This window comes from Gracilinanus agilis, chromosome 4, assembly GCF_016433145.1.
Source record: "Gracilinanus agilis isolate LMUSP501 chromosome 4, AgileGrace, whole genome shotgun sequence".
Lineage (NCBI taxonomy): Eukaryota > Metazoa > Chordata > Mammalia > Didelphimorphia > Didelphidae > Gracilinanus > Gracilinanus agilis.
This window is the reverse complement of record NC_058133.1, coordinates 238262385-238277020: the sequence shown is the minus strand read 5'-3', so window position 1 is coordinate 238277020 and position 14636 is coordinate 238262385. Positions and strand designations below refer to the sequence as shown.

Here is a 14636-nt window from a genome sequence, read left to right as displayed (position 1 = left end):
AAACCAATATATAATAAACTCCCAAGCCCACAGATTTTGGAACAGCATGGGCTAACCACTAGTCTGGTTGTTCTCATTTTCTTTTTCCTGTCTTATCAATCTGACGCCGTAAACGCCACTCAGGACCCCCATTTTATCATATAGGAGGCTGGTCCCCTATAGGTAGTTCTGTGTTTTTCCAAGTGGACAATATCTTAACTGAAGAGCATTATTATGTTTTGATTTTTGTTTTGCTTTACTTGTAAACCAAAAATTCCTTTTGGATAATATGATAAACTAGAAATTACAACAGATACGTTATCTATTTTTTTTCAGAGCACCTGGAAATAACTGGTTCCTGCAGTAAATTAAAACATTCTTGAATCTCTTTTACTTACCAGACTGTAATGATCAGTAAAGGCTGCTTTCCCTTGGAGGAATAATAATATGTGAGTGAGTAGGCTGAGCCAATATAATAAAAACAGCAATTCTACCTGAATTAATTTACTTTTTCAGTATTTTATCAATCAAACTACCCCAAAAGTATTTCAAAGAGCTAGAAACAATTATAATACAATTCATTTGGAAGAACAAAAGATCAAGAATATCAAGAGATTAGTGAAAAAATATGAAGAAATGTGTGCCTACCTATACTCGATTTTAAACTACATTATAAAGTGGCAAACATCAAAACAATCTGGAACTAGATAAAAAAAAAAGAGAGCAATGAAATTGTTTGCAGTGGTAATGATCACAGTAACAGTATCTGACAAACCCAAAGATTCACACTTTTGGAAGAAGTATTCATCATTTGACAAAAAATGCTGGCAAAACTGGAAAATCATACAAGCAGAAATTAGACAAAGACCAACACCTCAAGACACTTGCTATTTCTCAAACCCCACTGTCCATCTCCCATTGTCATGCCTTTGTGCTGGTTTTCTCCCTTATCTAGAATTGTCTGTCCAATGTCTTCTACCTCTTAGCTTCCTTGTCTTCCTTCAAGATTGATATTAAATCTCACATTCCCAGGAGGCTGTTATCAACACCTCCAGGGGTCAGTGTCTTCTCCTAGTAGATTATCTTTCACCAATTCTACCCATATCTTGTATGTGCTTATTTATGTGTTGTTTCCCCAAATTAGAATTTAAGTTCTTTAAGGGTAGAGGTCTGTTTTTGGTTCTATGTCTATTCAGTGCCTGGCATAAATTGTTTGAGAATGTTTGCTGAAATACCACTACTAAATCTGTATCCCAAAGAGATTTAGGGAAAAAAAAGGGAAAAGAACCTATTTGTAATAGCTCTTTTTGTGGTGGCAAAGAATTAAAAACTGAGGGGATGTCCATCAATTGGGGAGTAGCTGAGCAAGTTGTAGTATATGATTGTAATGTAATACTATTGTGCTATAAGAAATGCAAGCAGGATAATTTCAGAAAAATCTGTAAAGACTTACATTAACTGATGCACAATGAAGTAACCAGAAGCAGGAGAACACTCTACATAATAATCCAAGACATTCTCAAAGGACTCATGATGAAAAATGCTATCCACCTCCAGAGAAAGAATTGAAGGCATCTGAATGCAGATGGAAGCATACAATTTTTTTACTTTATTTTTACTTTTTAAAAATGTGTTTTCTATAACATGGTGAATATGGAAGTATGTTTTGTATGGCAGCTCCTGGATAACTAAGATCAAATTGTTTACCGTGTCAGGGAGAGGAGAAGGATATAATTTAGAACTCAAAATGATAGAAAACAAATACCAAAAATTGTTTTTACATGTAACTGGGAAAAAATAAAGCATTACTGGAAAGAGAAAAAAAAGTAAAGTATGTTTGGTGATTGATTAGTAGATGGGTCTTTTTATGGCCAGGGCCCTATAGCCTTCCCCTTCTAGAGAACAACTGAGAGAAAGACAAAGATTTCCATTTAATCTGCAAATAATATGTGCTTAATACATGAGTTTGGGATTCTGGAATGCTCTGGTCCAACTACTTTATTCTGAGGCCACTGAGACCCAAAGAGATGAAATAACTGCATTTTCCAACACTCTGAAGCACTTTTGTTATCCTTTTATGACATTTTTGTTACGCTGTTGTGTGGAGTGAGAAATTAGTGTGTTATTCTCAAATTAAGTTATTAATATTTCCAAAAAGTTAATAAAAGTTGGTCTCCCCATCCCCATTCTTACAAAGGCTTTAAAGCCTTAAGTGAGTTTATCTGGGAATTTGCTTGGTGCAGGAATCCCAGGCTGATGGTCTCAGATCCTGAAAGTACCCAAAGAGCAAATCTTAAATACCAATCTTAAGTACTCTTTTGTCATAGCAATCTCCTCCATTATATCAGAGGCTTCTTCCAGATAGTCAAGCCCAATGGCTAGACATTAGCCCTACCCAGATAATCCAGTCCTGACCTCCTCCTCTCTTTGAATAATATTCCTGCCCTTTATTTCTCAATTTCCTGAAGATGTTAACTTGAATATGTTAATTTTTATAAAGCCATTGTAAAGCTATTCAATATTCTGTCTCCAACCCTAGTAAAAATGTTATACAGTGATATACAAAGTTCACTTATTGGGGCTTCACTGTATAGTGGGTTTTTTAAAAAAATAGACCTAATTCCCGTATAGCAGAGATACACTTATCACAGTACATTATTGGTTGATGAAATGAAAGGTGAACAACCATAGTGCTGTTGGTCTGTATTCTGGGCACTGATTGGCTTAGAGATTATAGGTTAATAGGAGTGTGGAAAAGGTTTATAGGAGAGTGGGAAGGGTTTATAAGGCCTTAAAATACATATAATAAAATAAATATAAAGCATTTACTTGGTGGCTTTTTACCTATTCCTGGTCTCTGGACTGGGGGCTTGATTGCATCAGAATTTTCCTACAAATAAGGGATTTTTCTGTGAATTTTTGAACTGCTGTCTTAGGTCAAAGACTTGAGGCAAAGTCCGAATTTTCTCTATAAATCCTTGGGTGGGTAGGGGCATCTGTCTTAGGTCAATAACTTGAGATAGTGCTCCTCATTTTTCTCAATAAAAAATTCTATTTTAAATGATGGATTTCCCCATCATTTTTTTAAATAGTGTTTAAAGAGTATAACTTGAAATTTTCAAGGTACCCTCAATTTCCACTACACACACTACCTTAAGGTATAAAAGTGCACATTACTATTACAGCAAAAACTTGTGTTAACATCTTATCAGCCCTACACCTACAGAGTTCGCTGTAGTAGGACAACTCTACCAAGCATCTAGTGAACTCTACACATAGTGGATGTTTAAAAAGTAATTGTTGAATAAACGAATCATCTTAGTATACTTAATCTATTCCCCTAATTTTACAGGGCCAAATGGCATTCAGAGAAGAGCAGAATTATCACAGCCGAAGAGAAACTTAAAAATCATCTAACTCCTTCCTTTTATAGGTAAGGGTAAGAAATGGGCTTGAGACACTTTGAGTTAACTTTTCTGACTCCAAATCCAGTTTTCTTTCTATCACAATAATCTGCAACAGAACGGCTGAGTGGACAGAGTGCACAAAGTCTACACAAGACTGAGGCTGCAAGGATCCCTTGGCGCTGCCCTCAAAATGGGACTGGCCTCTAAAGAGTATCTTAACCGTGCGTCAAAGAGCATCTCAAATGTGTGCTAAAGGGGGGAGGGGGGAGCTGTCTCTCGACCATTCTTGCACCATCCAGCGGCATAGTGGTTCCCATGGCGCCACCTCAGCTTTTTCTTTCTCCTCCTTTTCGTCATCTTTCCACTTATCACCTTAAACGATTCGACTAACTCAAAGGGAAACTTGGGAAGGGAAAGCTGAAGCCGCAGACATAAAAGAGAGAACCACTTCCAGTCCAAGACTGCCTAAACACGTAACTTACCCGCTTCCCATCTAGGACACTCGCTCATTCGCTCCCAAAACAACCAGGAAGACCAGCCTAACTTCCGGCGGAACCATCGAGTTCTCACCTAGGAGGAGAGTGGGACCTCCCAATACCTTTTCTTTTAGCCGGAACTTAAAGTGCTGGGAGACTGTCCCCCACCGTGGTTCTTCCGGAGTCCATGGCGAGCTCTTTACTCCTCTTTCGGTCTTGTTGGGGTCGTATGGCTCCCGGCAGGCTCCCGGAGGGGCAATTATTTCGGGACCTGTGGCTCCGGGGTCCAGTCCTAAGGAGCAAGAGATATTTTCTGAGGCCAGTTGTTGCAGGAGGAAGGGGATCTCACGGTCCGCGGTCCGCGGGTGTCCCGTGTGGACTTTGCAGGAACCAACCCTTCTCCACGTCTAGGCAGCCGCGGGGAGCTACTAAGGGCCTGAGTGGCCCGCGCGCAGCGGGGGTAAGTAAGCCTGGGTCTGGGGCCCCAGTCAGGTGTAATGAGGGCTCTGCCAGCTTCTCCATTTCTTACTCTCTTTATTTCTCCAAGCCCAGCTAGAACCTTCACATTCGCGTGAAAGGGATGCCCGAATGCATCTACTTTTAGCTCTACATAAATCATGAATCCTTTCCTAACCCACATCAGAGAAGTATCTTCAGTTCTTCAGTTGTCATTATTGTCATTACTAATAATCACCTCACCTCCATGGTCCAAAAGTTCTTTGTTTGATGTCCGAGACCTTCATAACTTGTCCCTCCCTCAGTCTTCCTTCCTCCTCAAGGCCCATTGACATTCTCATCTCCTGATTGGACATTTTCTTTTCTTTTTTCTTTTCTTATTTTTTAAACCCTTACCTTACAACACTGCGTATTGGCTCCAAGGCAGAAGAGTGGTAAGGGTAGGAAATGGGGGTCAAGTGACTTGCCCAGGGTCACACAGCTGGGAAGTGTCTTGAGTCCGGATTTGAACCTCCCATCTCAAGGCCTGACTCTCAGTCCGCTGAGCTACCCAGCTGCCCCCTGGACATTTTCATTAGCTGATCCCCATGCCTGGAATTCTCTAGCTCCTCATCTTCACCCCCTGGCTTTCCTGGTTTCCTTAAAGACTAAACTAGAACCCCACCTTCAGCAAGCCTTTCCTGATTTGGTATATTAAAATAACTTGTAATTCTTTCCCTTCTACCCTCCCCTATTAAAGGAGGCATCATTTGACAAAAAAAAAATATTATGCATATGTAAAACTGTGTCTTGCTTATTTCTGTTCTGTCACAAGTCATTCTTCAAACAATATTTCTGTTGCTGTATATAATGTTCTCTTAGTTCTGCTTGTTTCACTTTATAACTTCATGTAGTTCTTTTCATGCTTTTAAAAAAATCAACCTGTTACTCATTTGTTACAATAAAGTAGTTAGTGTGCAGAAATTCTCTCTGTTAATCATTTCTAATTTGTCTTTGACCTAGTTTGACTACACATAGTTGTCTCCTACTTGACTGAGCTCCTTGAGATCCAGAGAGATTGTCTTTTATCCTTCTTTTTCATGCCCAGTTTTTAGGACTGTAGAGCACATAGTAGGTGCTTAATAAATGTTTATTAACTAATAACAAATGTTTATATACTATAGTTTATTAACTAGTATATGAAGTACCTAAGTACTATAGTAGAATAGTTTACTAAGTTTCTTCATTATAACTATACAGTAACATGCATTAGTACTTTAGACTTTTTTGCCCCTGGTTTAGGTCCTTTGATTTCTATGGTGTAGAAAAATCTCTTTATCAGGGCAGATCAGCAACTGTTTGGGGTGATTAAATGGCTTGCTTAGTGTCACACACCCAGCTCTTTCTAACTCCAAGGTTAACTTTTTATTCATTATGCCTGGCTACCTCTAGTCTCAAAGGAATAATAGGGATTTGTTTTGTTTTGTTTTGTTTTGCTTTTTAAACCACACACTGCTCCTTCATATAGATCCATATAGTCACAAAGCATATTTTACATGTCAGCTTTGAGGGTAGGTAGTATAAGTATTGTCACCATTTTATAGATGAGAATAAGAAACTTTCCTGTAAGGTGTGAAGAGCTGGTAACATCTCTGGGTCTCCCTTTACTGTTCCTTAAAAATGAGAGACTTGGACTAGATGATTTACAATTTTAACATCCTCTGAATTGTAAGTCGAAATCATACCCAAATAAATTAGATGATAATGCCTTTGCACAAACTTGATTCAAACCTAGGTCTTCTTACTTTTCTATTTCTCTTTCCATATATAGCCAAAACAGTATTTCATGTGCCTAGGAAGAAATCATAGTTTTTATTTAGGAAGAGGGTTAGGACCTCAAGACTTGCACAATTTTTCCTAACAACTTATACTACTTCTAGTCATAAGGACTTTAAGTAATTTAAAAATCTCAAATAATATTAGCAAATGCACACAGATAAGAACTATTTCTTGAATGTAAAATCATTTGTTGATCACAAATAATAGGACTGACAATCACTGTAAATGAGGAGAGGTGGTAGCACTACGCAAGAGAGTTGCCTTGTATTATTTTTACTCTTCCTTCAGGAACTATGATTAAGCCCTTCAGTTTATCTTCCTTTGTATCAGGGTAGGTACAATATATGATTCCTTATGAGTATTCCAAAGAGTAAATGGAATAAAAGGAAATTTCTCTAAGTTCAACATTTTATCAGCTAGCTTAGTTGGCTATTTACACTTAAGTGTTGTTGGATCATTATAGACTTTATTCCATTTGTATGTACTTATAGTAAAATCTGTAGGATTATATAATGGCATGATATTAATATTTTTACTGTTGAAATTTCTGTCCTAGTAGCCTGTTTCCTGGAAGTCCCTGGCATTCACATTTGCTATTGGTGGAGCTTTATTGGCTGGAATGAAGTATTTCAAGAAAGAAAAGGCAGAAAGTACGTACATATCCCTTGATGACCTTTGAACAGGCATTTTTGTAGCTATGTACTAACAGAATGTGTTTAGAACTTACTCCTAGGAGATTTATATTTAAGTGCTTTATATTTGTTTTAGTACCTTGCAGCATTTTAAGATGTTGCCTAAATCTGTTTGTAGGCTCATTTAAGGTTATCATCACTTTGTTAATTTTTTAATCTGGAATTGAGAATATCCAAGCCCTTGATTATTTATACTCTTTACAGTCTTTATCAGACCTCTTTTCCATTCATGCTGTATGTACCAATCTCTGCCCTCTCCTTCTCAGAAGAGGACTTTGCCTGATGTTTGACCATGGAAATAAAGCCATCCATTGTAAACTCTTCCCCCAGTTTCTCACCTTGAAATTATCCTTCATTTCCTCCTCTTTTGCTTCAACCTTTAAGGAAAAAGTGATCCTTCTTGCCAAGGTCAATTCTTTTATTTGTGCTTTTGATTCTATTTTTCCTCTGTAAGTATATTCCTTCTGTCTTCCTCTGTTTCTTTATAATCTAGTTTTATCCATTGGCTCCTTTTTCTGTTCACTGAAAAAATTTGTCTCATTCCTAACAAACCTTCACACTATATCAAACTTTTCCTTGCCAAAATTCTAGAAAAGCCATCTATACTCATTGTTTTCACTTTCACCTCTCACATTGAATTTATTCCTGTAGCTTTTTACTCCACCAACAATATCTTAAGTGCTAAATTCAGTATCCTTTTCTCCATCTTTGCTTTGTCCTGATTCTCCTATCTATCTGACTATTCCATCTTAGACTGTCCTAGTTATACCTTAGGTCTCTGTCTGGAGTAACCTCTTCTCCGTCCTGGTGATATTTTTGGTTCTCATATTGATAGCTGAAGATTCTAAAATCTTTATACCTAATTCTCAGTTCTTCTCACTTGGATTCCCATAGGCATGTCAAATTCAGCATGTCCATAATTGGAACTAATTTTCCTTCTCCCAAAACTGACCCTTTTTCCTAACTTCCGTATTTCTGCCAAGGATATCAGCATTCTCCTAGTCTTTAGGTTTAAAACCTTGAAATCATCTTCAGCTCTTCACTTTCTGTCATAGCCCATTGGTTGACAATATCCATAATATCCCTTGTATCCATTTCCTTTTCCAGTTGCATGGCTCCTGCTGTAGTTCAGGGCCTCATTACCTCTCACTTGGAATATTGTAGTAGCTTTCCCATTATTTCTACCTGTTTTTAGTCTTTTCCTTTTTGAATCCATCTTCAGTACAGCTACCAATTTGATATATCTACGAGGCAAATCTTATTTTGCTGCTCAGGAAGTTTTGGTTTGGTGCTTTCTTTCTTCCCAGTAAATTATAAACTTCTCTGTTTGACATTTAAAATATATCACAATCTAGCTTCTACCTTTCTTTCTAGAGTGATTTCACATTCCCAGGTCAGCTAAACTGGACTACTTGCTTTTCCCCATGATATCCTACAAACCATACACATGCCTTTGAATTAACAGACTGTCTCTTTTGCCTGGAATGTTCTCCTTCCCCACTTTTGCCTCTTGGAATCCCTGACTCTGTTTCAAGTCTGAGCTCAAGTATTATTTCTTTTATATGAAGCCTTTCCTTATTAGTACATCCCCTTAAATTATTTTATTTTCTTTGTATATATTTGGTACTTTATATATGTTTCCCCTCAGTAGATTGTATACTTCTTGAGAGCAATATTTATTTCATTTTGTCTTTGAATTCCCAGCGTCATAAATACTTGAATTAAATGCAGTTTTCCAATTTTTAAAACAGTTAAGTTATATAGAGCCTGAATCTTAAATAATTTAGCATTGTTTTATTCTGCACCTTGTTTCATGAGTATTACAAGCAGAAACCATGTCTATCTTATTTCTGTTTCCCTGATGAATTCCTTTGTTAACAAAGTGCTGAGCTAGTAAGTATCCTAATACTTATTGTTTAATATTTTGTCATAGAGTTAGAGAAGGAACGGAAACGAACCATAGGAAAGCCTTTACTTGGAGGACCTTTCTCACTCATGGATCACAATGGAGAGCCCAGGACTGATAAAGACTACCTGGGACAGTGGATACTAATTTACTTTGGTTTCACACATTGTCCTGATATCTGTCCAGAGGAAGTGGAAAAAATGATAGCTGTGGTGGATGAAATTGGTAAGATATCACTCTATAAATAAAATACCTATAGTTTTCTAGTCTATATTTCCCATATTACATTTCTTACTCTTGCTTTGTAATATCATATTGGGAATTTATTTATTTTCTAATTTTGAATATTTTCCCATAGTTACATATTTCATGTTCTTTCCCTCTCCCCAAGCCCCCCTAATCCCTCTTAGCTGATGCACAATTCCACTGGGTTTTACATGTATCATTGATCCAGACCTAATTCTATATTATTGATAGTTGGACTAGAGTTATCATTTAGTGTTTACATCCCCAATAATAATCCCCATCAGCCCATGTGTTCAAGCAGTTATTTTTCCTCTGTGTTTCTCCTCCCACAGTTCTTCCTTGGAATGTGGCTAGTTTTCTTTCTCATAAGTCCCTCAGCCTTGCTCTGGATCCTTGCATTGCTGCTAATAGAGAAGTCCATTATATTTGTTTGTATCACAGTGTTTCAGTCTCTGTGTACAATGTTCTCCTGGTTCTGCTCCTTTCACTGCATCAATTCCTGGAGGTCATTCCAGTTCACATGGAATTCTTCCAGTTCTTTATTCCTTTGAGCACAATAGTATTCCATCACCAACAGATACCAGTTTGTTCAGCCATTCCCCAATCGAAGGACATTCTCTTATTTTCCAATTTTTTACAACCACAAAGAGCACGGCTATAAATATTTTTGTAAAAGTCTTTTTCCTTATTATCTCTTTGGGGGTATAATCCAAGCAGTGCCTATGGTTGGATCAAAAGGCAGATAATCTTTTAAAGCCCTTTATGCATAGTTCCAAATTGCCATCCAGAATGGTTGGATCAGTTCACAACTCCACCAGCAATGCATTATTAATGTCCCAATTTCACCACATCCCCTCCAACATTCTTTACTCTCCCTTGTTGTCATTTTAGCCAAACTGCTAGGTGTGAGGTGATACCTCAGAGTTGTTTTGATTTGCATTTCTCTAATTATTAGAGATTTATAACACTTTCTCATATGCTTATTGATAGTTTTGATTTCTTTATCTGAAAATTGGCTATCCATGTCCCTTGACCATTTATCAATTGGGGGCATATTGGGAATTTAGTCTTATGGGATGGGAATGTTAGCATCAGATTAGTCTGTAAATCTACTAAAGTAAAAAAAGTTACTAGGTAAAACTACTAAAGACATTCATTTTTCAACCTTGTGAAAGATGATTTGGGGAGTTATTTGAAATAATTCATTCTGTAATTTTGACTTAAAGGTTAGCAAAACCTATTTTTCAAACTTTCTTTATGTATGGTAATAATCTATGATGCTGTCTAATCTTTTCTCTTTTTTTTCATTTTTCAAAGTCAACAGCTTGTTCACATAGGTTAGGATGGTTTTATCTTCTCTGGGTGTGTAAGAATTAAAATTTAGTTATTATAGTTATATCTTTAAATATGTGGCCGCCAGGAATCAACAATTCAGGTTGATTCCGTAATTAAATCAGACCCAAGTCAGCATCGGGTTGAGGAGTTTATTTACAATCAGGAAGGTGAGTAAGGATAAAGAGAAGAGGGAGGTTAGAAGTCTAAATAAATGAAGCTGTAAGCCGCAAGGCCCAACAGCCGGATAGGCAGAGTTTAGAATTGGCCCAGCTAGGCCAAGGAAGCCAGCCTAACTTACCCATGTGACAATACAGAGTATAAGCTGTCTGTGGTCTCAGGAGATGCTTCTTCCTCCAGTTCCAGACGGCAACTGCCCCCACAGGAAGTTCACTCACTTACTTAAAGAGATCCTGTCTTTCATCACTTCCTGTGGTCCACCTCTAATTCAAATGGACAAATGGCAGTTTCTACATTGATTTGGACTGCCCAAAGGGCAGTCCCTTATTCTTGATTTGTTACTTATTGTCACGTGTGGGTAACTCGTCTCCCCTCCCCACTAAGGGAGGTGGGAGTGACATCATTAGCACGCCTGGGTTGAGTAGATTTTTTGACTATTAATGGGATCTGGCTAATTCTATTTACACAGGTGCCATGCAATTTTATTTTAATTCTTCTAGTTTGATATTTAATTTGATCTTTGCTGCAATAAGTCAATGAGTTGACTATTCTTAGACAGCTAATTCAGAAATAGTTTCCACATCAGTAACCATTCCTTTTTTATTTTTTAAAAATAGAACCAATTTCACATTTTTTGAGGTGTCATTTCACCATACCTAGTGCCTACAATCTCTCAAACATATTTATGAAGTAAAAGGATGACACTTCCATACTTTTTACAAGCCTTTGACCCTCTTCTTTCTTACTTCAGTGGCATCTTTTCCAGCTTTCTGTTACTATCCTTATTTATGCTAGTTTTTGCAATGAGGCCACCATTTGGAATGTCTTAACAATTTTTAAAAACTTTTTTCCCCCAATTACATGTAGAAATAATTTTTTGACAATTGTTTTCTGACATTATAAAATTCAGATTCTCCCCCCACAGTATGATATAGTTTATACTGGTGTTTTCATGCAATACACATTTCCATATTGCACATGTTGTGACAGAGTATATATATATATATAAATATATGTCAGACCTGTAATCAATCTATAATAGTTCCTTCTCTGGCTATGGATAGCAGTTTTCACTATGAGTCCCTTGTGAATATTTTGGAAACTTGCTTTGCTGATAATAGTATAAGTACTTTACAGTTGATCATCATACAATATTTCTTTTCCCATGTACAATGCTCTACTTCTGCTCAGTTTGCTTTGTATCACTTAAGATAAGTCTTTCCAGGCTTTTCTTAACTTATCCTATTTATCATTTCTTATAGTACAGTGTATTCCACTACAATCATATACCACAACTTGTTCAGCCATTCTCCAATTGAGGGACACTCCCTCAGTTTCCAACTCTTTACCACTACAAAGAGAGCTACTAAAAACATTTTTATACAGATAGATCTTTTTCCTTTATCTTTGATCTCTCTAGGATACAGACCCAATAGTGGTATTGCTGGGTCAAAAGGCCCTTTGAGTTGAAAGATCTGTAACTGACTCCTGATAATAAAACCCAAGGGTGCCAAACATAAACAGGTCCACACCCACAAACCCACAAGTGTTAGGATAGATACACAAGGTAAACTGGAAACCTATACAAGGGATGTGGGAAATGGGTAAAACATACTAGTTGGTAAATGTCAGTTAAAAACAGTTACTGGTCACCACTCAGGATTATCTCTCTGTGGTCCTTTCTTGGGTTTTGAGGAAGACTCAGGAAGTAAAGTAAATGGTTTAATAATGAGGTTGAAGGGTTGGGAAGTAAGGGAAAGGTCACAGTGTATTTGTCTAGGGATAAGTTCAAGGGGTAGAAGGTTGGACAAACACTACACTGTCTCTAGCTTAAGCTTCCAGGACTAGCCTGTTAGGTCAGAGGGAGGTTGAATGTCTCACTGTAAGTTCCTCTTCAGCTTCAGTGATGATCACAGCTTTCCAGGAACCACAGCAAATAAGGCCACAAAGAGGTAAAGTCAGGGAGCTGAACTAGTCTGGTATGTCCACCAACCAGAACTGGATTCTCTGCTCAACCTGACCTTTCTCACAGGGTAGATGGTTTTGGCAGGAGACAATTACTTTTCTGGGCTCTTCACTTCTAGCAGCTAAGTAAGCACCTATCAGCTTCATCCAGAGAGTGTCTCAGAAAAATCTCTCCCTTACTGTTCCATGCTTGGAACCTTTCAACATTTTTCCTGACAGTCATGCCAGCTAACTTATTGTCTATTGCTTGACTTTTCCTAATACCCTCATAACAGAGTATGACTCCATACTGTTCTCCAAAATGGTTATATCAATTCGCAGTTTCACCAATAGTGTATTAGCTTCACAGTTTTCCCACATCCTCTCCACCATTTATAATTTTCCTTTTTTGGTCATATCAGCCAATTTGATAGGTGTGAGGTAGAACAGAGTTGCTTTAATTTGTATTCTCTAATCAGTAGTGATTTAGAGCATCTTTCCATATGGCTAGGTAGTTTTAATTTTCTCCTGAGAACTGCCCGTTCATATCCTTTGGCTATTTATCAATTAGAGAATACTTTGTATTCTTATAAATTTGAGCCAGTTCTCTATATATGTAAGAGATTAAGCCTCTGTCAGAAACACTGTATATAATTTTTTTTTAATCTTGTTTGCATTGGTTTTGTTTGTATTCCAGTTCATTGTAGAATTTATTGATCTATGTCTCCATCATCCACAGTTCTTAGAAGTATTTTTGCAGATACTTATCATGAACGGTGCAATACAAAATAAATAAAATTTCCATGTCACAATGTTTCAGTGTTGTGTTTGAGTACATCATGGAACCAACTCCCTTTATCTCTCCAAAGAGAAACTATAGATTGTTGTTCCATTCAGCTGCAATTTTTTTCTATTCAGATTTTGTGATTTTTCTTCTCCTATTAATATGTCCACTTTTCTTGCTCTTTATCTTATACTTAAGGCTACACATTGCTAAGTTCATCTTTATAGACAATCTACATGGAATACATGGAACTGACAGATATTTTGTATTTTCTTTGACCTATGAATTATTTTCACCAAATAATTTATTACTAAATGGTTAGCCTTCATATTTCAATCTTGTGGCTTGGTTGTGATCTCATAGAAGTGGTTACACTTTCCATAGGTACTCTCACCCTTACTCCCAATATATTGGTGTTATTTGGTTTTCTTGACACTGTGTGAATATCAGAGTACATGGACTAAAAATTATTTTTTATTAATCTTGCCATATCACTGATTTACCTTTTATAAAAGGTAATGTCATCAAATGACATTGTATTAGTTAAAAAAGGCTGGTCACCAATTGCAATAATTAAAAATTAAACTATGAGGCTGTTAGTAGCTTTAACAATTTAGTTTAATTAAAATAGATAGTAAAAGAGGAAAATGTAGGAAGGAGGTAAAGAATTGCCTACCTAAATATCCTAATTGCCAAGTGATGGATTCTAGCTCACCATCGACAAAGGCTCCCTCAAGTCCCAATCTCTAGCCAGAAGACCAAAAGAGTGTGAACCTTCAGCAAGAGTCCCCAAGTAAGTGTCCCTCCTCAGCCCAAATCACCAATGCAGTAATCCAAGTCTGAGAATGTCTCCAGCCAGAGTGTCACCAACCCAAGAGAGTCACCAAAGCCAAAGAGACTGAGCTGTCCCTGGGTCCTGCATTTTTCTCCACCATCAGGTCTCTCCCATCCCATTTCACACCTCAAGAACCAATAATTTGGCATTGCTCAGGGGGTAGCGCCTGTGGGATCAACTTCCTGTTTCTGAGGATATGAACTTCCTTTCTCTGAGGGTGTGAACTTCCTTGCAATCAATGCTAAAGTATCTTCAAGTTCCTGACTAAGTTAAAAAAACAAAAGGATGGGGGCAGTTGGGTAGCTCAGTGGATTGAGAACCAGGCCTAGAGATGGGAGGTCCTAGGTTCAAATCTGGCATCAGACACTTCCCAGCTGTGTGACCCTGGGCAAGTCACTTGACCCCCATTGCCTACCCTTACCACTCTTCTGCCTTGGAGCCAATACACAGTATTGTAAGGTAAGGGTTTTAAGAAAAACAAAAAACAAAAAAACAAAAACAAAAAGCCAAAGGAGGATAATTACATTTTCACATCCTTTATTCTAATTTCCTCTCCAGTTCTTCATTAATAATGTGTTGCA

General features: G+C 37.4%; 1 protein-coding gene across 1 annotated transcript in view; it reads left to right on the top strand.

Annotated features, from left to right (window-relative positions):
* The first annotated feature begins 3983 nt into the window (after window positions 1-3983).
* The window catches only part of LOC123244355 (protein SCO1 homolog, mitochondrial), a 34026-nt gene continuing 23373 nt past the window's right edge, over window positions 3984-14636 (top strand). Inside the window, exons 1-3 of the mRNA XM_044672780.1 lie at window positions 3984-4322; window positions 6696-6786; window positions 8762-8959. Coding sequence (XP_044528715.1) covers window positions 4050-4322; window positions 6696-6786; window positions 8762-8959 — 562 coding nt within the window. The 5' untranslated portion in view covers window positions 3984-4049. The remainder of the gene's footprint in view (window positions 4323-6695; window positions 6787-8761; window positions 8960-14636) is intronic.